The 25,462-nt window shown below is 35.1% G+C and overlaps 1 protein-coding gene across 1 annotated transcript; it reads right to left on the reverse strand.

Moving 5' to 3' along the window:
- Positions 1–2,229: 2,229 nt before the first annotated feature.
- Positions 2,230–24,744, reverse strand: mrpl1 (mitochondrial ribosomal protein L1). Its single transcript, XM_088911750.1, has 9 exons — positions 24,661–24,744; positions 24,138–24,246; positions 15,063–15,324; positions 14,125–14,208; positions 12,759–12,830; positions 12,412–12,523; positions 5,880–5,980; positions 3,297–3,378; positions 2,230–2,411 (listed from the first exon to the last, which is right to left on the reverse strand). The coding sequence occupies exons 1-9, from the start codon at positions 24,695–24,697 to the stop codon at positions 2,308–2,310; spliced, it is 963 nt and encodes a 320-aa protein (XP_088767876.1). The 5' UTR covers positions 24,698–24,744; the 3' UTR covers positions 2,230–2,307.
- Between the last annotated feature and the right edge of the window lie 718 nt (positions 24,745–25,462).

A 25,462-nucleotide genomic window follows, 5' to 3' on the forward strand; every position in this document is an offset into this window, starting at 1 on the left:
ACAGTCCCCTTAACGGATGGTGAAACCCCAATACCTAGAATCAACACACAACTCCCTCCTCCCACTATTTACAGCTTGCAGTTCTTAACAGTGCTCCTAGGGGGAGCCCCTAAAATATTCTTTCCTCTGACTTAAACAGTGTTGACTTGCTTTTTAAGAAGGATGATAAGGTCAGCCCGCGGACCACCTGGCATGTGCTCCCGAACCACTGGAGGTCCGTGGATCACACAGAACCACTGCTCTAGAGAGTCAGAGGAAGAGAAACAAGATAAGGAGGATAGAACAGAATTTGCAAAACATTTACTGGTATAACTACCCCTTAGGTATCTCTTAATAATATTCATAAAAAAATTCATTAATTTAAACATATTCACGGACCATGAATGTTCGATACTTCTGCTGGGGGAAGTGACCACTTTGAATACTGCACTGAGTAAGCTTATTAGATTGTATGCCCCTTACATGATAAATAATGCCAGGAATATTGCAATCAATTCTGAGTCAATCATTGATTTTTTTAAAAGGTTGTACAAAGATTGCCAATTTGGTGATGTTTTCTCACTATCAAAAGATGGTGTATTTACGGTGCCTATAGTACCTATTCATTACATTCTACCAACAAGTGTCAAACTCCTTTGTGTTATGTTTTTGTCAATGTCATATGTCTGACAGAGAGCAGAACTGACTTGAGCTGCCGTGTCCAGAGCAATTATGGTGGCTTGACAATCATTCAAGAAGACTGGGATAACAATCTGGAACAAGATAGAGCGGTGTCATTGGCAGACCTTGTAATGTTTGGCGAGTACACCTCTTGCACACTTGTTAATATATTGGGCAGTTGCCAGTAAAGGAGTCTCAGTCCTTGTTTTTGTAAATATCTTCAGTACTCAAATGATGTTGACTTACAATCAGACTAAATTAATAATAAGATTTTAAGACAATTACATTTGCGAAATAGATGAAACTGATGTTGAATAACACTCATGTTAAATATTTTATCTGTTATGTTAGGGTTGTTTTTTATCTACGGATCCTGGAGATAAGATAAAGGAAATCATGAACTCCAATATTTTAAAGGTCATTTTGGCCAGACACATGAATCTTTCAGCCAAGAAGCTCAAGTTTGGCAGAAGAAAGGAAAATAAGCAAGATCCAAAGCATACATCCAAATTGATAAATGGTTAACTGCACATAAATGTTCTTGACTGACTAGCTCAATCTTCAGACCCCCAAATGAACATCAGTGATTAGAAATTAAGATGGTAGTTCATTAATGGAAACCAAAGGGTCTGAAGAACTTAGAACAATTCTAGGAATGTTGCCTCTGAAGCTCTAGAACTTCATTGTACCCTACAGGAGACATCTAATCAATGTATTCCTTGGGGTAAGTGAGACTCTCAGGTTTTCTGTATTTTAAGTATTTCAATTTTTATAATTAATTTAACAAGTATGATTGGTACTGTGCAATGATATTGAGATTACTATATAAATTGTTTCTCTGTAAACAAAATCTAAACATAAGCTAATTTGTAAATCTTTCCATTGTTCATGTTTATTTATATTAATCTATTCATCATTAATTATAAATAAATTTACAGATGTGCATGAAAGTATGCACAACACAAAGATTTAGCTTTGGAGACTTTTTCAGGTGTGAGTGAGAACTGCAGGTCAGCAGGTATATGAATCAAAGGTATGGGTAAGGAGAGCAGAGGCAAGATCGTGTAGGAATGGTAAGTAAAGAAAGTGTCCAGCCCAATAATAATAATAATTCCTTTGACTTTTATAGCACTTTTCTGGACACCCTACTCAAAGCACTTTACAGGTAATGGGGACTCTCCTCCACCACCACCAATGCACAGCATCCACCTCAATCATGGAACCAATGGAAATGTGTGAGACTCTGGGAGAAGTCTGGAAAGCTAAAAATCTATAATTGAATGGAGTGTTTTAAAACATACTAGTAGATCATGGTGGTGGTATTGTTTGGCATCTATGTTTTCCAAATAACCAATATCTATGACTATCTCTCTGACCATTTTATACTTTTAAGGACTTGATTGGACCTTTGTTTGCTGTTACTGCACAAAAGTGTTTGCTGAATTTTAATTATTTTTTTGGTTAATTTAGTGGAATTACAACCACTATTGTTCTTTGTCATTCCTTAGCAAAAGTTAATTCATTCATTTGCATACCTTATTTTAAAACATTGTCATGATATCTGAAGAATTTATAATGAATGTACTTTATTGTTTTATCATAGGAAATTTACAAATGACAGTTTTGGAACACATACAACAAGTTCTTTTAAAGCATTTTTTCGTCGTCGGTTTTGGGAAGAAATTGTTCAATCTTGATCTGTAAAGCTTCACTAGTTGCACTGCAAATGATAGCTCTTTCAATAAAGGGCCCTGTAAAAACAATAATAGTATTTTTGAAGAAATTTACAAGATCTCTTCAATCCTAATTCACAGCAAGCAGATAATCCCTTCTGTCAAGAATAACACTGCTAAGATTAAAAATTATTGTGACTTCCCTGGGGCTGACTTCCCTGTCTTTCTCACACATGAAGAAAGCTCCACAGCCAAAATGTTGTTTCCTTCCCTCTCTTTTCAGCACGGAACAAACTTTTAACTTGTTCCTTTAAATTCTTTTTGCTGTGTATTTAGCAAGAAATTGATCATTGAACTATGAAGAAATAAATAATAACACCCAAATGGGAACATTTTTAATTATTCTAAACAGTTTAAGGAGTACGTCAGTGAAGTGCATGCTTTCACCTTTTCACGTCACACATAACATTACATGACTTGAGGAAAACAAATAGTTAAATTCCTGACAAACCTTTGACAAAAACAGTAAAAAGATTCCTGTTAACAACTTCTTCAAAGTCTCATGGGTTTGTTTTTCAGCATAAGTAAATGATATATTATAGAATACTGACTGTAAGTTTTGACCAAAGGCAATGTGTCCATTCAATACTATTTTGTCTTAGTTGCACTGAATTATAATACTGAAAGATTTTTTTCATTACCTTGTTCTTTAAAAATAAAACATTTCAACTACCTTATAAAAGTGTGTAACAGTCTACGTAGGAAATTAATTATACACAAGAAGCCCTAATTGTAGACTGAATTAAGTCTACCAATTACTAGAAACTGTCTGGCATTTTTTTCATTTTTCTGAAATTGCAGTGTAATTGTTTATCAATAATAAATATTTGGTAACAACAATGCACATAAATGAGGCAGATCTTATTTTACCTATAAAGCTTATGATGCCACTGTTATACATACCACAGCTTGTAGGTCTATGCAAACACACATCCTGAATGATTGTGACCAGGTTGGACAGGATCTGCTCTTTGTGCATATCAAGCTGCATGAGGTTGATGAAGCATAAAATACAATGAACAATGAAAACAATGAAATGTGAACAGTGAGAAATACAATAAAATAAAATGAACAGGTCAGTCACACTAATAAAGGAACTGAGTAAACAACTACTAGTTAAAGCCAAATATGTTTAGAAAATTCCCATTTACTGCCAGTGCCATTGATTATTCTGCTAATCATGGTTTCATTACTTGAAAGACGAATACCTTAATGTTCCTATCTACATTTATCGCTTTTTCAGATGATAAATATACATTAATGAAAGTATTTAAAGTACCATAAACCCAATTAACATGATTATTTCAGGTTAAATGAAAATGTTACACAGTGCTCCGTTATGTTGTGTCAACACTTTTGCCATGAAGATTCTACTCCAAAATGTAAAATGGTAGATTAGACCAGTGAAATCTAATTTAGGCAGACCTTTAAAAATGCAATGACCAACAATAATTGCTTCAATTTAGCAATATTCTTTTTTTACCTGGCTAAATAATATTTAGTACAATTACTTTTAAAACCTGTATAATTCACCAACAGAATTAAACAGTAATCCTTTTTAAGTACTTTGATTGTTTAAACATTATACCATGAAACGCAGATTAAGTTATTCACCTAATCTATTGTTTTATTATTTTATTCATGATTTTATTTGGACAATGGCATAATACTTCAAATGTTCAACACGAACATATATATATAATGTATTAGAACAAACCAATGCCTATGGCACTACAACATACCAGTATCAAACTTTATTTTACCTTGCTTTTTAACAGAACATTCCTTAGCACCAGTGTCAATGTCAGTCTTTTTATGTCTGCAGGACTTCAAAACTTACATCTGTCCGTGTATAGTAAATCTGCTGTATATTGTTACACTTCTTCACATAATGAAATGTTTTCTGACATAGTTGAAATTTATTAATGATTTTCTTTATAGTTTTACACTTCACACATTTTACAATAGCCAATAAACATTAGTATTTATAAAAAATATTTATACAAATAAAAATATTAATATATTTTGTATTTATAATAATATTTGGCTTCTAATTTTGTCATTAATCACAGTTTCAATGCTAATTACCTAATGGTGACTGAAATTTGAGTGCCTGGAGAGGCACTGCAGGATAAGGATGAAACTACATGTTACCCAACCGAGGCAGGTGTATTTGTTCTGAAATCATGTGAACCCAACTTTAATTCTGGGGCATAAAAAGACAAACTATAATATGCAACAGCACTGTCTACAAAAATATTTTTTAAAGTCAGATTTTGCTCTTCATAACATTAATCCACAAAATAATCCACAAACTACCAGTGCTGCTGGAGTTTGGAGCCAGGAAAAATGACGCAAGTGCAACAAATTGTCTAGCCAAATTCCTCAATTTAACAATTAAGTAAGGATGAAACAACGTAAAACGGGGAAACTTATAAACGGGACCATCTATATTTTATTTTAACTATTGAACAGTGTTGTATAGGGTAATGAAATGTACAGGATTTATACATTTATTAAAAGGTAACTTTCAGCCTAATGCTTAACTATTAAATATAATAAGCTGTACATTTTTAAAATTAGCATATTTGACATTTATACATTTTTAAGTGTATGGTATATCTGGTGTTGAGGTATTCTAATTATTGTTTTTTAAACATAATTTTCATTTCTCTATCCATATATAAATTGGGGATGTTTTATTTACCTCATTAACTAGCTGCTAATACATTTTCTCTCCCACTCTCTTCCCCTCTCATCTGTTAACAAATTGTAACAGATTTAATTATTCTAATTATAATTATTTATTATTAAACAATTATTCAAATTGTAACCCATCTCAGCAATACATAGGAAATACATAGGAAAGTGAAAAAAGAACATGAAGCAAAAATTTGTTATGGGAAATTTCCCATTAATGAAAGAAAGATTTGTAACCTGAGATAATATATATTGGTAGTGGACAAAAAATTGAAACAATTGTAAGACATCTGGTACAAGAGGATTTCACACAGGTGTGGCTCATGCTTTAATCAAGCATTTTTTACCACGTATGCTTAATGTCATGCATAAAAATGATGGTTGCCTATAACTAATATAAAAAAATATCTATATATAAACCTAAAATACAATGTGTGAAACCTGGATTCTCCCAATAAAACCCACTATTTCTACAATGCTGACTTAACATCCACAGTAACTTTGAAGTAATTAGCTCCAACACACAAAAATAACAGGGCAAGCACTCACTGAATTCAACATCTGTCACATTAGTATTTCAAATTTTATAAAAATTAACAAAACATACTTGTAAAGCCTTAGTTATTGTAGTACTTTCTTACAAGCAGAATTAATGCATTATATAAATATAATGAAATGTATTAAGACCTATATATATTATAAAAATTAAAAATGAATTCATAGAAAGACAAGTTGCTAAAAGGGATGTTTTTAAAAAGAGAAGATGGAACCAAAATATAAACATACCGTAGCAAATTTTGTCAGGACATAGCAATCTCTCTCTACAAAATATTCGTGGCCAGTCTTAAACAACTCAAGCATTTTAGGAATGTTTGTCCCAACAGAACCTGAAATAACAGCAGGAGAAATTGAATTAGAATACTAAAGACTAAAAAATACAAAATTCTAAAGATTATTTTTAATAATTAATTAAAGGAGCTATTGTATGATGTTGCCTTTATTAAAAAGAATTTTGGGCTTCTGCCTCATAAATCTTCCATTGTATGAACAATGTTCTCATACTTTCCTGCTTTCACAACTAAGCAACTTTCATCACATCTCAAAATAACTTTTTCCATCATAAATAGTGGAAACAAAGTTAAATTATTTATAGACACATTCAGGAGAACTTGTGGCAAGCAAGTTAATGGCTATATGTCGACACAAAAATAAATATATATACATTTCCGTAACACTGAATACTGCTTATGTAAGATAAGAATCTTTAGGACTGATAACAGAGTTTCTTCCATTATTAAATGATGTGGGCAATAAATTGTAAATAAATCACCACAATCATGATTATTAGATAAGTAAAATATCTCAGGTTCATTGAAGTATATCAAATTTTAAACTGTTTCTGACATTTTTTAGAAGCATGGAAACTGCCTTTATACCGTCACTGGGTAAGGAAAAAAATCTGAGGTAAAACTCTCATGCCTGGTATCCCATACAGAGCATCTTAAAGCATTACAGCTCAGAGAAGAACAATATACTGTAGAAATAGCAAGAGTATACCTCTACGTCAAGTACCTTTAACTTTAATTTAAAAAAGTTTAATCAGTCTCCTTTCTTCCCCTTTTAGTTATTGTGCTTCCATTTAATATTAGACACAGGCAGACATGAAATTTAAAACAGAAGAATTATTTGAAAGAAAGCTTTGAAAAAGGACAGGGTATAATTCATGGTACTATAGTAGACCACACCACATCCTATACATATTTCTACATTTGAAAAACTAAACTTATGAAAAATGTTTACAAGCAACATGGCTGACTTATTTAAAAAAATGTCTAGATGAGATAATCTGATCAATTAGCTACCAGCAATCAAACAAAGCTGGATTAGCAAAACGTCTAACTTTGTAACCATTCATTTTTCTTATTACATTTTTTAATGTAATAACACATTGTATTATGTAGTTTTTAACCTTGCTGATGGGATAGACTTCGGTTGCTGCATCTCTTACCTGGAATAAGTGGCTTTCTCATAATGAATGAGTTTTTTGATAATGGGTGGTAACCAGATAAAATAATATTAATCTGCAATTTTTCTGCACTTGTCCACTTAAAGCAAAATTATGGGATGTTTTACATCCCAAATCTCTAAAAGCCTGCCTGCAACATTGTTCCATAACAATAACTAAATAAAAATACAAAGGCATGGCAATGCAACCAATGCTAATAATTCCCATTTGAACTCATTTGTTAGATCCATATTTAAAAAGTTCAATTCATTAAATTTAATTCAAACTTTAATATGACACTCAAATATAATTTAGTGAAATTATCTATATGAGTGGTAGATGACAGATAATTATGTAATTGAAAAATTAATGGCAAAGGTGTAACTAAACTATGTATTTATAAAATATATATAAATTAGGCTACATTAATTATCTGGCACAGCAATACTTTATATCACAAGTTTATAAAAATTCAAATAAAGTTCACATCATACTGCAATTGCAATTAGTCTTAAAAAACTAAAAAAATTTTAAAAGCAACAGACCCCAGTTCAATATGTAAGATATTGGGGTATGTGTGCTCATCTCATGCTCACAAGTAAGTCATTATTCATCTCTGAATAACTGGACATTAGTTCTTCTGTATGACCCTCTACCATCTGGAAAACGGTACCGGAGCATACCTCACCTACAAGGTCCTGACTCTCTGTGGTCATTAAAATCCCAGGGCGTTTCTCGAAAAGAGTAGGGGTGTAACCCCGGCATCCTGGCCAAATTTCCCATTGGCCCTCACCAATCATGGCCTCCTAATAATCCCCATCTATGAATTGGCTTCATTACTCTGCTCTCCTCCCCACTAATAGCTGATGTGTGGTGAGCGTTCCGGCGCACTATGGCTGCTGTCGCATCATCCAGGTGGATGCTGCACATTGGTGGTGGTGGAGGGGACCACCACTTGTAAAGCGCTTTGAGTGGAGTGTCCAGAAAAGCGCTATATAAGTGTAAGCAATTATTAATTATTATTATTATTAAACTCCCTAATGGGGAATGATTATACTAAACTCTTGATAAGAAAGGAATGTTTTATGTGCTTTCTGAGTCCTGGAGTTTCTTGAGAAAGTTATCTCAAAGACAGGAGGGGGAGGGCGTAGGGAAAAGTATATATAAGTTGTGTAGAGCCATATCCCCTTTGAACTACTGTAACTACTATGGTTCTTATTGTGGTTCCCTGTATGCATACAATAAAGCTTGGCTTGACGAACGGAACACTTCAGGCTCGAATCTCTTGGTTTCTACAATACTGATGGAAAAAAGAAACAACATTTTCGGAATGAGAATATTATATTATTTTCACAAAAAGTTGTCAATTTGTTTTAAGGTTTAATACAGCTTAAAAACAGACAAGTCCATATTCGCTACAATACTATTAATGAGTCCCTGAGGCATATCTTACAAGTTTCAGAATTATAAAAAATAAATAAAGTCGTGTACTGCTTGCAAAGTAGATGATTTTGACAAACAGCTAATTTTGGTTGAAGAACTTAAAATCTGTCTGTACTGTAGCTTTATTTAATTGAGCAGTGTCACCTTGCTTTTACAAGCGGCTCTGTTAAACAGAGTTTGTGTTAACACACCACACCATTTTGAATGAGTTTTTATCACCTTGGTCTGTCTGGGGAGGGGTGTTGGGCAGAGTGATGGAGAGTGAAATAAATCAACACCAGCGCCACCAGCATTTTTGGTTTCCCCTGGTGCGAGATAATGCGCTGGCTGGCACCGAGCAGTCCCCCCCCAAAGCTCCTTCAGAACATCTTGGAGATGGTCTGAAAGTTGATTTGTTATTACATTATTACTCACATTAATATTAATATTTGATATCTACAATTATCAGAAACGTGAATATAGTTTGCATAGTATTTTATTGTGAGAGAATCCCAATTATGCAGATATTTCACACCTGAAAACACAGGGCTTTTTATTTTACTGGGAGTGTGAAAATTCAGTGGGTACCGGGGCGCCCAGTGGAATTAACTCAGTGAAATTACCGAGATAATTAATTTTAGTAAATATGTTGACAAATATCTGGGTTCTTGCTTTCACGAGGCAAGATAAAATTGTATGTGAATTGCCCCCATGAAGTTTTTGGGAAAGGGGTTTAGTGGGCAGCATTATTCACAGTGTAGTGCCCATAGAATGTTAGTTTTAATACACTGTATAACAGTGTATTATACAAATTTTATACAAATACACTGTATAACAATCTTGCAAGTATCTTTTTTTTAAGATGTTTGTAATCGTTATTCTTGCAAATACATTTTGGATTATTATTCAGTTTGTGTCTGCGTGTTAATTGGTGGGCAAACGTTTGAGGTAAAAATTCTTCCACCAGGAGGGTACCTTTAAAGCGGAGAAGCCCGCATCAAAATTTTTCGGGTCTGTATGTCGCTTAAGCCATTTTAGTCTTTGGCATTTTAGTCATAGAGGTGAGAAGACACCTCCCCACTCCCCCTTCCCTCTGCCTACCTGACTTGTTCCCATTTTTAATAATTCTGTGTCTGAATCAGAGGGGTGAGACAGAGTAGGAAGAAAAACAGATGAAAAAAATTGAATTCTGGCTTAATTTAAAATGATATTTTACCTTCATTTTTTACTTTATAAGTTACATTACAATGCAACTTTTAGTATGATTGATTACTAATAGTTTATGCTGACATCTGACTTTCGTATTTAGATGTACATAAAATATTGAACTGTCTGACAAAACATTCAGAAATTCAATCAAGAATAGTCTGTGGTATTTGTATAGATGAAACTTTAAAAAAATTTATAAAAAATTAAAAACAATTAAAATGTATAATCTTTCCACATGTAATGTCATTAGGAAGTACAATAAGCACCTGCTTTGTTTAATGATGGTTTCAAATATAAAACTAACTGGAGAGAAAGCTATGTTAAATGATAATTTAAAGACTTCAAGTTAAAAGAAATGATTTACATTAGGATTATTAAATTTAAAAACAGAAATGCCTGATATCATAAGCACCCCAAGCTGCAGAACGGTCTTTATGTATTGTTAACCCTCCTCTCAGTGCCGCCACTTCTCTGACGGGGCTCAGCAGGTGGTGTGCTGTTTCCTCAGTGACCTGCTGATTGCTTCACACCACAAGAAGAGTGGAGAATGAATGCGATTTTATCTGTACGATATGTGTGTTGCGTTTACAAAATCAAAGTGTTTAAGATGTATTTTAAGCACGAGGAAGAAAAATCACCCAGTTTTTGTGCATAAGAAGTGTTAACTATCTAAATCCATAAATATCTAAAACCGTTTTTTTCAAGTCATGCAATGTCTAATATGTGCATTGACACACTATTGTTTCTTATTCTTGATTTTCTTTCAAATTAAAAGAATCAGTTGCCCATCGTGCCATACAATATTGTGTTAAATTTTTATGTTTTTGAGAGACTTCAGAACACTTTGACTGATGCATAAAAATGTAGCATAATGCTAAATAATTTTATATCTTGCAATCTGCTTTATTCAAACTAAAGTTTCTAAAAATGCAACTAGGTACTAGATATTGTTAAATTAAAGCTGTGGAAATTTTCACAAATCGCGATCTTTAACATGCCTAGGGTTTGAAGGCTCTGTGTCATTTGTTGGCAGAGTTATTGACAACTGAAGCATCCCGTCTCAAACATAGGAGTATTCATAAAAAAGCGAAGGTTGTGAAAACAGCGGAAAATGACCCTGAACAAAATACAGTCTGAAACTGTTATTATTAATAATTCAATATTGTTAACAGTGATGAGATACGTTATTATAGTTCGGTTTCAGTGGTGTTTTAATATTGCTTTGTTATTCTCGATTATAATTGTAGTATTTACAAGAAGTCCTTCATTTTAAGACTTGTTGTTAAGGCTTGTCTTGAATTGCCCCATTGGGATGCAGTAGTATTTTTTAATTAAACAGGTTGAACTATTTTTTAGTCCCACTGTCGACAATATTCACATTTGCTCATGCATATTTTCAACTTATTTATTCAACACGTTGTGATATATACCAATAAAATGAACATAATATTAACTTTTTTTGTGTTCTTTGCAAGAATAACACATGCCTTGACTGGGATTCAAACACTGACCTCCCAATTTATTGGCAAGCGCCTATAACAAACCATCATTTAGAGAGAGTGCTGAAACAGGTTGAAATCTTTCCAAGATAATCATGGGCGAATGAGTCAAAGAAGATTCACGATTCCATATTATATTCCCTATTAAGCAATTCTAAAAAGTATGTGTTTTTTTAACTGCCATAACGAGCTTGAGTATTCTTAGAAAAGGTTAAAAATTATAAGTATATAAACTTAATATAGTCAGAAGGAGCACATAAAACGTTTTCCAAAAGAACCACAGAAAGTAACAGAGTGAAAGACTTTGATGCATAAAATGTTTATGAAGAAAGTGGAATGCTGGTGTGTATTATTTATTTAAACTACCACTACCAGTCATATACAGTTTGTATAATATATTTATATTCCTAAATTAATATAGTTTATGACCTTCAGAGTTGTTATCCTCCCATTTTTATGCTCAGCTACCAAAATTAATATTCGATATCAAGTGGATTTAAACATGCACAGTAAAGAGAAGAACGCGTTTCACTAACAACTAATGCGCCACAAGTGGAACCTGTCAGTCATTTTGGCCAGCCAATCATGTACCGCAGTACGCCGCAGATTATTTGCCAGGGTTCGGGGTTACCGTGCCTTTTGAATGGCTACATCTGTACATACATGAAAACAAGGTGAAAACAAAGTTCAGAGTTTCTTAAAAAATTGCAGATGGAAGGGCAGAAACAATTTGACATTAAGCAACTAATGAGCAAAAAAACATTAAATGGCCACCAAGGAGTTGTTCAAAAACTTAGGGAAGAATTCAATTCAGAATGAACTGTACTGCTCACCGGCTTGCCCTTGCTGCAAGCGATGCAGCCAGATCTGTGGAACAAGTGAAAAGGTTCTAGCAAGTAAGAAGTAGCTTGTTGCTTTTTACATGAGTTAAAGAAACAAATTATCCATACCCCCCCAGGATGCTGAAATCCCCCCCCATGAGCTTCGTGTAAAGGGGGAACTCCCCCTCATTTTCAAAAATTAATTTCAAGCCCTGATTATGAGTACCACAGGTACCAGGCATTTTATCTGTCTTGACAGAAGCAATAAAAAGTCCTGAAGGAGAAATAAGCAAATCTCAGATTCGCTTAACAGATGCATGTTATTTCTGTTACAATATATTGACATACTTACTGAAACTCACCTCTTTTGCTTTTGGGAAACTTCTTCCTAAGCTTGTTCTTCAAGGGTAAAAGTTTAGGCAGGATTGCTGGCACTGCTATGTAGAAATCTGCCTGTACTTCATCATCCATGATCTGAAAAAAAAGGTATGTTATCTGTGTGCAGTGAAAACTAGAAACAGGATCCACACTGCCGCGTTCCTCAAAATACAGAATTTTGGAAGATGCACCCAAAATTAGCCCTAGATTAAGCAGAAATTTCTTGTGAAATAACTTTAAAAACTCTGAAAACTGTATGTATTCATATTAGCATTCTATATTGATGCATACACAGCAAAATTAGGAATTATGTTTTTTGCCGTAGACTTACCTTTTGAACAAGCTCTGCACCACCTACAAAAGCTGCACCACTCTTCTGAGCTATTTTAACTTCTTCTGTATTCTGTACCAAGAAAATAAGAAAACATTAATTGTGCATTCAATTTTTAAGAATTGAGGTCATTCTTAAAATGGCAAACTTGACTCAGAGAGATTATCTAATTCTTATTACTATTTCTACTGAGAACATTTTACTACCAGATATTACGTTTCTAAACTGTTTTAATATTGTGTGTCTATTATGAGAGCTCAGCCATTTGGTTGGTTAATTAATACAGCAAAAAGTAATTGAGAAAAAAGTTGGGAAGAATACAAGTTTAAATCATCTGTATATAATGACATGCCATGACTTTTAACAGCTATGCAACTGTATTTTGCTTTCATTTCCTTGAAGTTTTAAGTGGCATTTCATAGTAGATAACGCAGGCTTAGGCAAGCAGGGATTACAATGTAAAACAGTAGGAATTAGTAAAATACAACAGACTTTGACAAACTGACACACACCACCCTAATTCCAATACAGCATTTAGCCTTAGTCAGACCCCATCCTGGATCCAACGCAATGCATTTCACATTGTTCTTCTCTCAGGGAAGAATGCATCATGCTTGTCCTTCCAGGTTGCTCTTCACTTGGATCTACTCACACCCTTCACTAAATCTTATCACTAACTCTTCATTGTCTTCCTTAATCACTAAACACTGCCCATGCTCATCACACTTCCTTAGACCTTCTCCAGCTCATCACTCTCAATCTTCATTAATCACCAGGCACAAGAGTATTTAATCCAATTAACATCATGTTACGCAATCCTTAATCTTTATCACAAACCAGGTACTCGACTATTTACCTTGATTAATTCCATGTCACCAAATTTCAATCTTCACTTAAATCAAATTAACTTCTCACTGTTACTCTTCATCAAACACCTGATCTTCACTAACAACCAGTAACTTTTCCAAACACTAACCTTCCCAACTGAATCTGTTTGACCAATGTTGCCACTTGGTAACCAACACTTATGCCCCTAACAAAGCAGCAGTCAGTTTGTTATTTTCTCCCTCTTCAATATCTCTGAGAATACTTGGGGCTCCACCTGTGCCATCTACAATCATTCTTTCAGAGACCCACTCCTCCAGGCAGCAATGCCCCCAGACACACAGATTAGCCTGTAATCTATTATTAACCATCCAGATATGACACGTATAGAAACTATGGCTACCCTTTCATATAATGGCTGAAATTATTTCAGAAATCAGACACCCAAAAGTAATTTCTTTTAAATGACAAAAATACTATAGTACCACCTCACTTATTTCACACTTGCAGCAAAATAAAACAAAATTTACTTTCAACTTACCTCTGTAAACACTAAAACTCTGTTTACTTCTGTCTTAAACGGGTGTGGTAGATGAACAGTACTGACAAATGGATCAACTTTTTTCTGCAGAAAATAAAATATTTTAGCAGTTTCATTTATCATTTGCTTACAATAATGCCACAGTCTGTGTATAGTCAACATATATATTACATACAATAAATACATGTATATACAAAATATACCAAAACAAGCGAGGTTAATTTGTGTTTTGACATGTGTTCATAACATATACCACTTCTTAATTTATGATACTACTAGTTCAACACACTAAGCACATCTTAAAGAGAAATACAACCGTTGGCTAAAAACCTGAATAACCGATTAATTATAGGTACAGTTTGTAGGTAATGATAGTCCTAAGAAAAAATAGATGGCATTCTAAATTTATTGTAAAGGGACCTAAAATAATTGTGTTGTGAAATGTGCTTATGGTCACATTTTCCACCACTTCACCAAACCACAACTAAAACAGTCTTCCTTTCATATTTATTCATTCACTTTATTCAACTCTTATCCAATTCAGGGTCGCAGTGGAGCTCAGTGCATGGCACAAATAGACTCAAACACGCACACACACACCAGGGCCATTTTTCCTAGAAGCCAATTAACCTACCAGTATATTTTTGAACTGTGGAAGGAAACAAAAGTACCTGGTGAAAAGCCAGATGAACACAAAGAAAATACAAACTCCATGTAGATAGCACACTAGGTCCAGAACTGAACCCAGGGCCCCAACTCTATGATACATATGATGTAACACAGGCTCTGAATCAAAGAGCTCTCACCAGTTGGGCCACTCTACAGCCCCTACAGTCCCGTTTTTGAATTTTTTACCTTAAAACTCACAAAGAAGTCAATGTTACTGTATATTAGAGATCAATTTTTGAAAAATGTTTTCTTTAAACAGGATAATTTACCTTTTTCTCCAGTTTCACATCAAGCTTTAGGTCAAGGTATAGAGGTTGTTTAGGATAGGTAAAGTCTAACTGCTGAAACCTTTTCAGCATATCGATTGCTGCGTTGACCTCAAACACTGACTTTGGGTAAAATCTGGTCACATACACATCATCAACAGGTTTCCATGCTGTTAACCCAAAAGGTTTGTGTCGATTTATATTCTCAGTCCTTCTTTCCCTTTCTTCCTTTGGCTTGTCATCTTTCTGTTTGTTTTGGGTATACCTGTAACAAACAAGATTCTATTTATCTTTAAAACTTTAAAAAGTTTTCTTCATAATGAAGGAACTATATTAAAGAAACTTTTAAATGTTTTGCACCCTGCTCTACTACAATATTTTTAAATTTATCACAAAAAGACATTACTGTTTTTGCTTATGACTGATATATTGCCCCAGCCGATTTTTACTCGCTCATGTTCATGATTTGTAAGATGCATATCAGATATGAAACCAGATAGTTTAGGTCAATGATTAATATTAAATGAAATGTACCCATGTTTTTAGGTTGTTTCAACAAATCAGTAAGGAAAGAATGAGGGAAAACTGAGTGCTTCATAAAATTATTTAAAAGAATACAGTAAAAAAGAAAACGGTGCATTTCAAGAACATTAAAATGAAAATGAAGAGAGGTGAAGGCAGAGACAGGAATATTTCACTGGAGGCTAGAATAAACACAATTCTTTCTATACAAAAGCAGTAAAAGAACCATTTAGGGATGAAGTAAAATGTGTCTTACATAAAAATGGGAAACTTTCAGACAATGACAATGTATTAAATGAACATTTTATTGGGGTGTTCAGTAAGGAAGTAGTCAACAACATGCTCCAGGCAACAGAAGGACAAAGTTCTTTATTAAACACTATGAGCATAGAAGAAGCAGACATGTTTTGAGTATTATAAGCACAACATTAACTAGTCTGCAGGACCCAAAATATCTATTATATATATAGTTGTTAATCTGAAATCACTGACACAATTCTACCAACACTCCCTCAAGATAAGGGTGGAACCCATGAACCTGTTTTGTTTATTTTTGAAGAACCTTATTTACCGCTGGCAAAAGAGCTGACACGTATAATATGTGGAGAAAAAGCTGCTAAGCAGCTCGACCTGCTGCCCCCTCCGAAAGACACAGCCACTCATAGAATTATTGATATGGCGGATGATATCAAAAGCATGCTGATAGAGCGTGTTAAGATGAGCAGATGCTTTTCACTGCAATTAGATGAGTCTGTAGATGTCACCGATTTGGCCAATTTGCTCGTTTACGTTAGATACGAGTTTGAGGGTACGTCCCATGAGGACTTTCTGTTCTGTAAGCCGCTACCAACAGGAACTACAGAAGAGCATATATTTTAGTTCCTGAATGAATTTATCGAAGAAAATGGCATCAGCTGGATAAAATGCGTCAGAGTTTGTACAGACAGTGCTAGAGCGATGACAAGCCGACACAGCGGTGTAGTTGCACAAATTAGAGAGGTTGCTCCAGAAATGAATGGACGCATTGCAAAATCCACAGCGAGACCTTTGCCATCAAGAAAAAGCCTGACGATTTAAAATCTGTTAGACTCTGTTGTGAATTGTATCAAGGCTCAAAAAATAAACTCACATCTGCTTTGCTCGACCAAACAGGCTCAACCCTCTCACTGAAATTACCTTTTTTATTATTATATTTATTATATGTGTGTGAGTGTGTGTGCATCTTTGAGCCAGATATTAAAATATTAAGGTGGATAGCTTATGATTCAGAGTTCCTTTCTGGAAAATCTGCTACATGTTTTAAAATCTGGACTATGAGAGGGATCACAGCAATATGTATCTTGCTGAAACAATCACCTGAACAAATCTGAAGATTTAACTCAACAATATAACCTAGGAAAAAGACTAATACAGATACCTCCAAATTAGGCACTATGTAAATAGTTCTGTAAAACAACTTAATATAGAATGAGGTAATAAATTGCTTGTTCATTTTATATTTTCGTACCAGCAGAGCAACCAGAAGAAAAATTCATGCCCGAAAATACAACAATATTGAAAATTCATCCATTTTGCGCTTACTAATACAGTAAACCTAGATATACCATTTGAATTCTCTTTTATGTACTTGGGTAACTTTTGACTACTCTGAACTAAAGGACAGATATATACCAGGAATTAATTTAGCTGCTAGTAAGAAAACCATCACAAGAAAAAAAATTACTAAAGATCCCCCAACACCGGAACAGTGGATTGATGATGTAAAGGACACTTATATAATGGAAAAAGATTGCCTTTTCTTTTAGGTTACAAGCAGGTTTAGCAAAACAAAAACTGGCAAGCCAGGATTGAACTCACTATTAGGCTGAAGCAACTCTGGGTAATTTGGGTATTTTCCTACAATCTTTGCACACCAACTTCATGCAGTTTTTCCCCATTGTGGGCAGATTAACTCAAGATCTCTCAAGCTACTTGTCTTCAAGCCTTTCCACAGATTGTCAAAAGGATTCAATTTCTTATTCTTAAGTTATTCATGTTTAACTTGTGCATTTGCAATGTGGTGGTGAAAGGTGAATTTTCACCACAGTTTTAAATCTTCAGCAAACTTGCAAGAGTTTTCCTCAAGTCGGGTACTCCGCGACTTACAAAAATCTGACATTAGTAAAAAGTTACATACAGTCCAGTTTTGTTCCGCATTGCCTCATCTTTTCTGGAATAATTTTCACCATGTGTTTCCAGTGTTTCCCTTTTGAAAAGCATGAAAAGGATTCTAATAATGTAATGTATGGCTGCAAAAAAGCACAGTACATTTTGGTAATATTAAATTAAATAATGTATATTATTAAATCACAGTAAAGTAATTTGCACTGATATTGTGATTGTTTAATTTTATATTATTTGAGTACTCTAATAATGTTGAAAATAATAAGAGTTTCAAGTGCAACTGTACCATATAATAGTGTGTTCTGTCTTACAACAATTTAATCTTATGTCAGGTTGTGCCTCTATGTGTTGTGTTGGTTTTGCATTATCTGACCACATAACTCTTTACAGTGCCATGAAAAAGTATTTGCCCCCTTCCTGATTTCCTCTATTATTGCATATTTGTCACACTGGATGTTTTCAGATCTTTAGACAAAATCTAATATTAGATAAAGGGAACCCGAGTGAACAAATAACACTTTATTATTATATTTATTTAATAAACAAAGTTATCCAACACCCATATCCCCTGTGTGAAAAAGTAATTGCCTCGTTAGACTTAATAACTGGTTGGGCCACCTTTAGCTGCAATAACTGCAACCAAACGTTTCCTATCATTCTTTCACATCATTGTGGAGGAATTTTAGCCATCTCTTCCTCACAGAACTGCTTTAATTCAGAAACATTGGTACGTTTTCGGGCATTAACTGCTCATTTCAGTTCCTGGCACAGCATCCTTATTGGTTTTAGGTCTGGACTTTGACTAGACCACTGCAAAACTTTAATTTTGCTTCTTTTCAGCCATTCTGATGTAGAATCGCTTTTGTGTTTTGGATCATTGTCTTGCTGCATGACCCAACTATGCTTCAGCTTTAGCTCACAGATGGATGACCGGACATTCTCCTCAAGAATTTTCTGATACAGAGCAGAATTCATGGTTCCTTTAATTATGGCAAGCCATCCAGGTCCTAAGGCAGCAAAGCATCCCCACACCATAACACTACCCCCACCATGTTTGACTGTTGGTATAATGGTGTTACTGTGGAAAGCTGTGCTTGCTTTATGCTAGACATAATGGGCATTATTATGTCATCCAAAAAGTTCCATCTCTCCATAGAACATTCTCCCAAAAGGCTTGGAGATCATCCAGGTGCTTCTTGGCAAATGAGGGATGAGAATTTACGTTCGTCTTGGTTAGCAGTGGTTTCCGCCTTGCTACTCTCCCATGAAGCCCATTTTTGCCCAGTCTCTGATTGTGAAGTCATGACCACTGACCTTAGCTGAGGCAAGAGAAGACTGCAGTTCTTTGGATGTTTTTATAAGATTCTTTGTGACTTCCTGGATGATTTTATGATGCGCCCTTGGAGAAATTTTGGCAGGCCAGCCACTCCTGGGAAAATTCACTACTGTTCCAACTGACTTTCCATTTGGAGATTATGGGTCTCACTGTGGTTCAGTAGAGTCTCAGAGCCTTATAAATAGATTTGTAACCTTTTCCAGACTAATAGATAATAGCTTTTTTTCTGATCTCTTCATAATGTGCTTGTTGAATCTCTATGCTGGCAACTTAACTTTGATAGTAAGGGTCAAAATACAGTAAGTAATACAGTTTACATTATCAACTAAAGGCTTTATTGCAAAAGCTACATGTGATATTTGAAAAGGATTTGACAGTCTTTCATACACAACAGCCTTATGGGGTGACTGGGTGAGTGCAGACATTTACACCCATCTTGGCCATTGAACTCTAAATCTTCAAAGCTGGTGCTCCCCTCACTGTCACCAATTTTCTCGACTCAAACTGCTCAGTTTGGAGAGACAGCTTGATGTATGTAGTGTCTAGATGTGGTAGTGGGTGATGAATGTACTTTCCATGTCTTACTGATTAAGTAGACTATGCTCACAGAGATATTCAAACACTTTGATATTTTTGTATCCTTCTTGCTTTGAAGCCTCCTTTGTCTTCATGGTTGAATCCTTGCTTGAAATTCCCTAACTGACTGAAGGACCTTACAAAGACATTTATTGTATTTACTGTGAAATCATATGAACTATTATTGCACATAGATAGGTGACTTATTAAGGTAATTCTCTGCACCTAAATTGGTTTAGGTTTGCCACAGCAAAGTACCTGAATACTTATGCAAATGTGATTTTTTCAATTTTTCTTTCATGTTGTTTATATATTTACTTTTTGTTTATTTACTTTTTTAAAATGTGTTCAGCAGGTTGTGTGTATAACAAATATCAATTGCAACTTCAAAGTTTCCTTTACTGCAACATTAAAAGCAAGGGCCTAAATAATTCTGCAAGACACTAAACAACATTCTTTAAAGTCAAAACTATATTGTACAATATTATGGAATTATTTATAACCATTTTATGGGACCTCTTGGTGTGAACCCAAAAAGAAAGTACAGGCAATCTCTCTGTTATACATCTTTTTTAGGGATCAGAATATCACGACAGACAGCAAAATGAGGTATAATGGGGAATTGTTCCCATAAGAATAGTGTAAAAACAAAGTGTTTGGGACTGCAAAAGCTTAACTTTTGCAAATGCTACTTTAAACTAGTGGTTTTACCCATAAGAACTAATGTAATAGAGTCGGGTTAGTTTGTCGTTTATCACTGTTTCAGGTGTATTGTTTTCAACACACTGTACATACATTTAAGACTACCAATTAAACCTTGCTACATTGACTAGATCAGTGACTTTTTTTCAGTTTCAGAACAAAACAATCCCCAAACCACCCAGGGCTTTTGGTCCCCTGAAAATTGCTAGGGATTGTTTAATTGTTTACTTCACGGTCCAATTCATCAACCAAGCAAGTGCAAAATGACATAGTGGGGCAGCTTAAAACATTGAAATGATGAGGTCTAAGCAATTTCAAGGTGCCAAAAACTTCTTAATTTTTACTTTCTAACAAAAATGTAAAAATCTCTACGGAATTCCAAAACTAGTCACATTTTGACTTTTAAGGCCCTTGGCGCCATGATTATGCATAGATTATACATAGGAACATGCATGAGGATTTTGAAGAGGCTACTAATAAAAAGACTTAAGACTTTTCCATGAGAAGATGCAAAATATACTGACACACCATTTACATCCTCTAGACCAGGGGTTGGCAAACTAACGCCTGCTGAACTTTTCTGAGTGGCCTGCAGCTCACTACTGTTTGAATCTCGAGGGTTACTTTCTGCATCAGATATTGAAAATCTTCCACCAGTGGCCTCTACTTGTTAGCTCTGCAGCTCCCTCAGCACTAATGGTCAACTGCAGAACAACACCTATTGCACGATGCATTATACTTTTAGTCTATCAGACATCAGCTTTAGCCTAGGTCACATATGCCTATGCTGCAACTGATTCTTACTGTAAATTCATTTGGATTTTTGTTGCCTACTGTGATTGGCTTAGTCCCACAAATGACGTCTACTGTTTGCTATCTTGTTTGAAAGCAGGTAATGATTTCAAACGGTTCTAAAAATTATAACTGACAAGAGGTCAGTCATGTCCCTGGCATGTAAAAAAAAAGAAAGAGATGCAGAGGGTCAAAAATTCAACAACAAATACTCAGAACAGTGCTTTTGTGTCCCTTAGAAACCAAAGGTAATGTGTCTTATCTATCAGGAAACAATCACATTGATTAAAGAATACAACATAAAAGGGCATTACGAGACAAAACATCAGGCTAAATTTTTGGAATACACAGGAGATGGATGGAGACAAAAATTAGAACAGTTGAAACTGTTCAAGAGAAAATGTGAAGAAAATCTTGCGGCTACCCGAGCTAGTAATCGAGTATCACAGCTTCTAGCAGCAGCTGGCAAACCCTTTCCAGATGGTGTGTTTCTTAGGAAGTGTATACAAGAAGTCGCGGAGGAGATGTGCCCAGAGAAACGCGACATATTCCAGTCGGTATGTTTATCGGATAGTTAGAGGATTTCACTCAGATCGCCCAGCAAGGTTAGTAAACATTTTTTTTAGTTTTTTGGCACCTTGAAATTGCTTAGAGCTCATCATTTAAATTTTTTAGATTGCCCGACTAAGTCGCTGACCACCTAATCTGCGTAACCTTCTTGTTCACAGCTCCCTTGACCGTCCTCAGCAACTATCCAACCCAGGCACTTTCCCTTGCAACAGAGCTCACTGTATCACCTGCAAGTACATATCTAACACCACACTCATTCAAGGCCCCTCAGGACAATTCCCGATCACTCAGATGATATGTTGTACCTCCAGCAACTTTATTTACTGTATCTCTTGCAGTAAATGCCTAGCCATTTACATTGAGGAAACAAGAAGGAGACTCGCAGACCACTTCAGAGAACATGTTAGGGCTGTGAAGATTAAAGATTTCTCCAAGCCTGTTGTTTCTAATTTCACCTCATCTCTCTGTGTTCTCAAAGATGGTTTTCCTAACTACTACATCAGAAAGACTACAGAAACTAAAATTATCCTGCTGCTAGGATCACACCTTCCCCCTTCTCTCAACAACTCAAAAAAATTTTTTTTCTAAACTCTCTCTATTCCTATTCGTTGTTGGTTTCATTTCACACCTCTCTTCACCTATCCAGACTTCACACTACCTGATTGGCCACTCTGTCTGTCCCCTGATCCCACCTCCCGCTCCTCCTCTCTCCCAGCTTTTGTTCTCCTGCTGCATTACCTTTGCTTACTGCCCTGTCTTTCTCACACCTAAAGAAGGCTCCAAGGCCAAAATGTTGTGTTTTCTTTCTTCTCTTTTCAGCATGGAATAAACCTACTACTTGTTCCTTTGCAGCCTACACATGCTGACGCAGCTACCCACCTGAACTACATTTTTTTAGTTTTCCTTGCTCTATAAAGTTTGCCGACCCCTGTTGTAGACAATGTGGGGAAGCAAAAAAAAGGCAAACAAAATTCTAGGATATATAATGAAGGAGTGTTATAAATTTTATAAAAGCTAACAAACTGCTTGTCTTTTAGCTTCCTAACTGCTTATAACCCTGGTAAGTGGAAACATACCAGGGGGCATCTATAGGTCAGTGGAAAAGTACAGCTCATGTCTTAAAAGTAGTAAAAAGGGAAGTCGAATGTAAGCAGTAACGAAAGTCTCAATCTCTCTCTCATCCTAGCGTTAATCCCGCATTAGCAGGGTCTGCTTGTCAGCACGCCCGTCTCCATTTGGTGGTTTGAACCAAATCTTTGAGCCGATGTTACCATTAAATGCGACCGAGAATACTCCAACCGGCATGTCGCTCCGCCTGCCATCGGAGTAGTAACGAAAGTCTCAATAAGGAGTTGTATTTCTCTACCCGAGCTTGACTTAAAACTAATGGTTCATTTTAGGGATTACGTAATCCATGTTAAAGGTAGGAAGCTTGTCTGTTACTGTGTATAAAAAGTGCTGAGCAACATCTTTCGGAGAGACTAGCTTTTGCAAGCTGCTCTCCCATGTGCACGCAAATAAACAGTTCTTCTTTCACCAACATCTGAATTCAGTCATTTTAATGTTTCTTCAATAATTAAAAGCACAGAATTTAAATCTAAGGATGTCTGTTGAAATTGTATAATGCCCAAGAACACTGTGTACAGTTTTGGTCAGCACATTATAGAAAAAACAAAGCTGCTCTGGGTTCAGCCCAGGGAAGAGCAACCAGATACATTCTGGGGCTAAAGGTACTGCCCTGCACTGACCGGCTGAATGAATTGAATAGTTTTCAACAGAAAAGATTAAAAGTGACTAGTTACAAGTATTGAAAATCCTCAAAGGCACTTAAAAAAATGAAACCAGTTGATTTCTTCAAAATGAATAGTAAGCCACAAACCAGAGGGCAGAGTTGTAAACTACACGTAAGTGAATTTAAAACTGTGACACTTCTTTACCCAAATGGTTTTAGGAACAAGGAAAAAGCTACCCAGCCATGTAAAAGCCGATACCCTGTTTTTAAAATAAAAGCCTAGATGAGACCCCTGTGTCAATTAACCACTAACTACCAAACAGACTTGATGAGCCAACTAGCATCCTCTTATTTTTAACATTTCTTATGTTCACAGAGAGTTTGACTATGAGAATGAAAAAAAATCTTTATTTAACATTCAACAAAAAAGCTAATTTTTAAGCTTTTTCAGATTTGATGAATGTTAAAAACGTCACAATTTATAAACCTACCATCTACTATGTAGATTATTTTACTTATATTATAAAAGTTATTTAAACAAATACATTAAATTATTAATATATTTGTATAAGACCTTAGGCTATGTATTAAAATTTCAACTGTCCTTTTCCCATGTAAAGAAAACCTGAAGCACATGAAAAAGTTCAATAAGTAAACTTGTAAAGCATAGATATTAAAAACTCACTTCACAGCTGCATGTGTCTTCACAGAAAATTGTCTCTGTGGAAACTGTAAAACTCTGGTGAACCTCTGACCACAAGTAGTGGGCAGGTGTCTCTGACATCCACTTAAGACTGTATAAAACACAAGACAAACAGACAGACTGCATTTTAGCTTGGTCACAGCCATACAAAACGGCTGTGAAAAGAAAAAAACATACAAAAGATTTAGTTGAAAGCATCTAATTAAAAAACTTCAACAAAATTTAAGTAGGATTTCACAAATATAACTCTTTCCTGAGTCTAATCTGCTAAGTCCCATCGATGTACTTCTATTTCTGGGTACGACAATTGTTCGACAGATTTATACCGTTTTGCAATAATAAACCCCCTCCAAAACAATATAACCATTCTATCTGCAATTAAGCGTTTAGACATTTAGCCTTTGTGCTACCCTAAAACGTTCCACCAGTGGATTAAAATGTGTAGGCAACTTTGTGTCAAGTAACGCAAATCATTTACCAATAATTTTACTTATTTTGAACTGACCTTTCCCTGCGATCCTCGCGTATGCTGCCATGTTCATGTATGTGGAGTTACATTCAAAAACGGTCGTGTGAAATTGTGAAAGCGATTTTCAGTTCCTAATAGGCTTTCTAGGTGTTACACGTAACCCAGTCTGTCAATGTATGATAGCTCACAATTGCTGCATCGGCTTTAGAAAATACATCTCCCATAAACCCACTAGTCAGACTTCCTGACGGCGTCTACGTAACGAGGTCCTAAATCGCCTAAGAAGCGTGAAGCTAGATACATTAAGCGACGCGAATGATCCGGAAGTGTATGTAAAAAGCCGAATTTCAATCAAAATAAAAGTCCTTCAACTACCACAGTAGCGTATGAGGACTATAGCAACATTAAGCCAAGTGACAAGCAGCTGAAATACCTGCTTTGTTATTTCTTCGTGATTCACCGTAATTCCTTGAACATTCTGCCAAAAGTTTAGAGGGGACTATTTTTAATTGTAAATCACCTCCACTAATCCCCGAGTTTAACAGATCTAAGATTATAAGTTTTTTTTTAATTTTACAGCACCTTTCTTCAATTTATACTCCTGTAAAAATAGTAATTGCTATATTTCTTTCCTTAGAATTGTTTTTCTGCTCAACGAAAAAGGTTTTGAGATGCAAGCTTTTAAAGGAACTATATCTGATATATTTGTAATTGGATCAAATAATTTATTATATTTTAATTCAATCATCTTATAAACTAAAACCAGGGTAAAAACATTTTTTTGCACCATCAAAAGTGGTGAAACATACAATGTTAAGACACTCGGCCAATAGCAAAT

Source organism: Atractosteus spatula, chromosome 3, assembly GCF_055471065.1.
Source record: "Atractosteus spatula isolate fAtrSpa1 chromosome 3, fAtrSpa1.hap1, whole genome shotgun sequence".
Lineage (NCBI taxonomy): Eukaryota > Metazoa > Chordata > Actinopteri > Semionotiformes > Lepisosteidae > Atractosteus > Atractosteus spatula.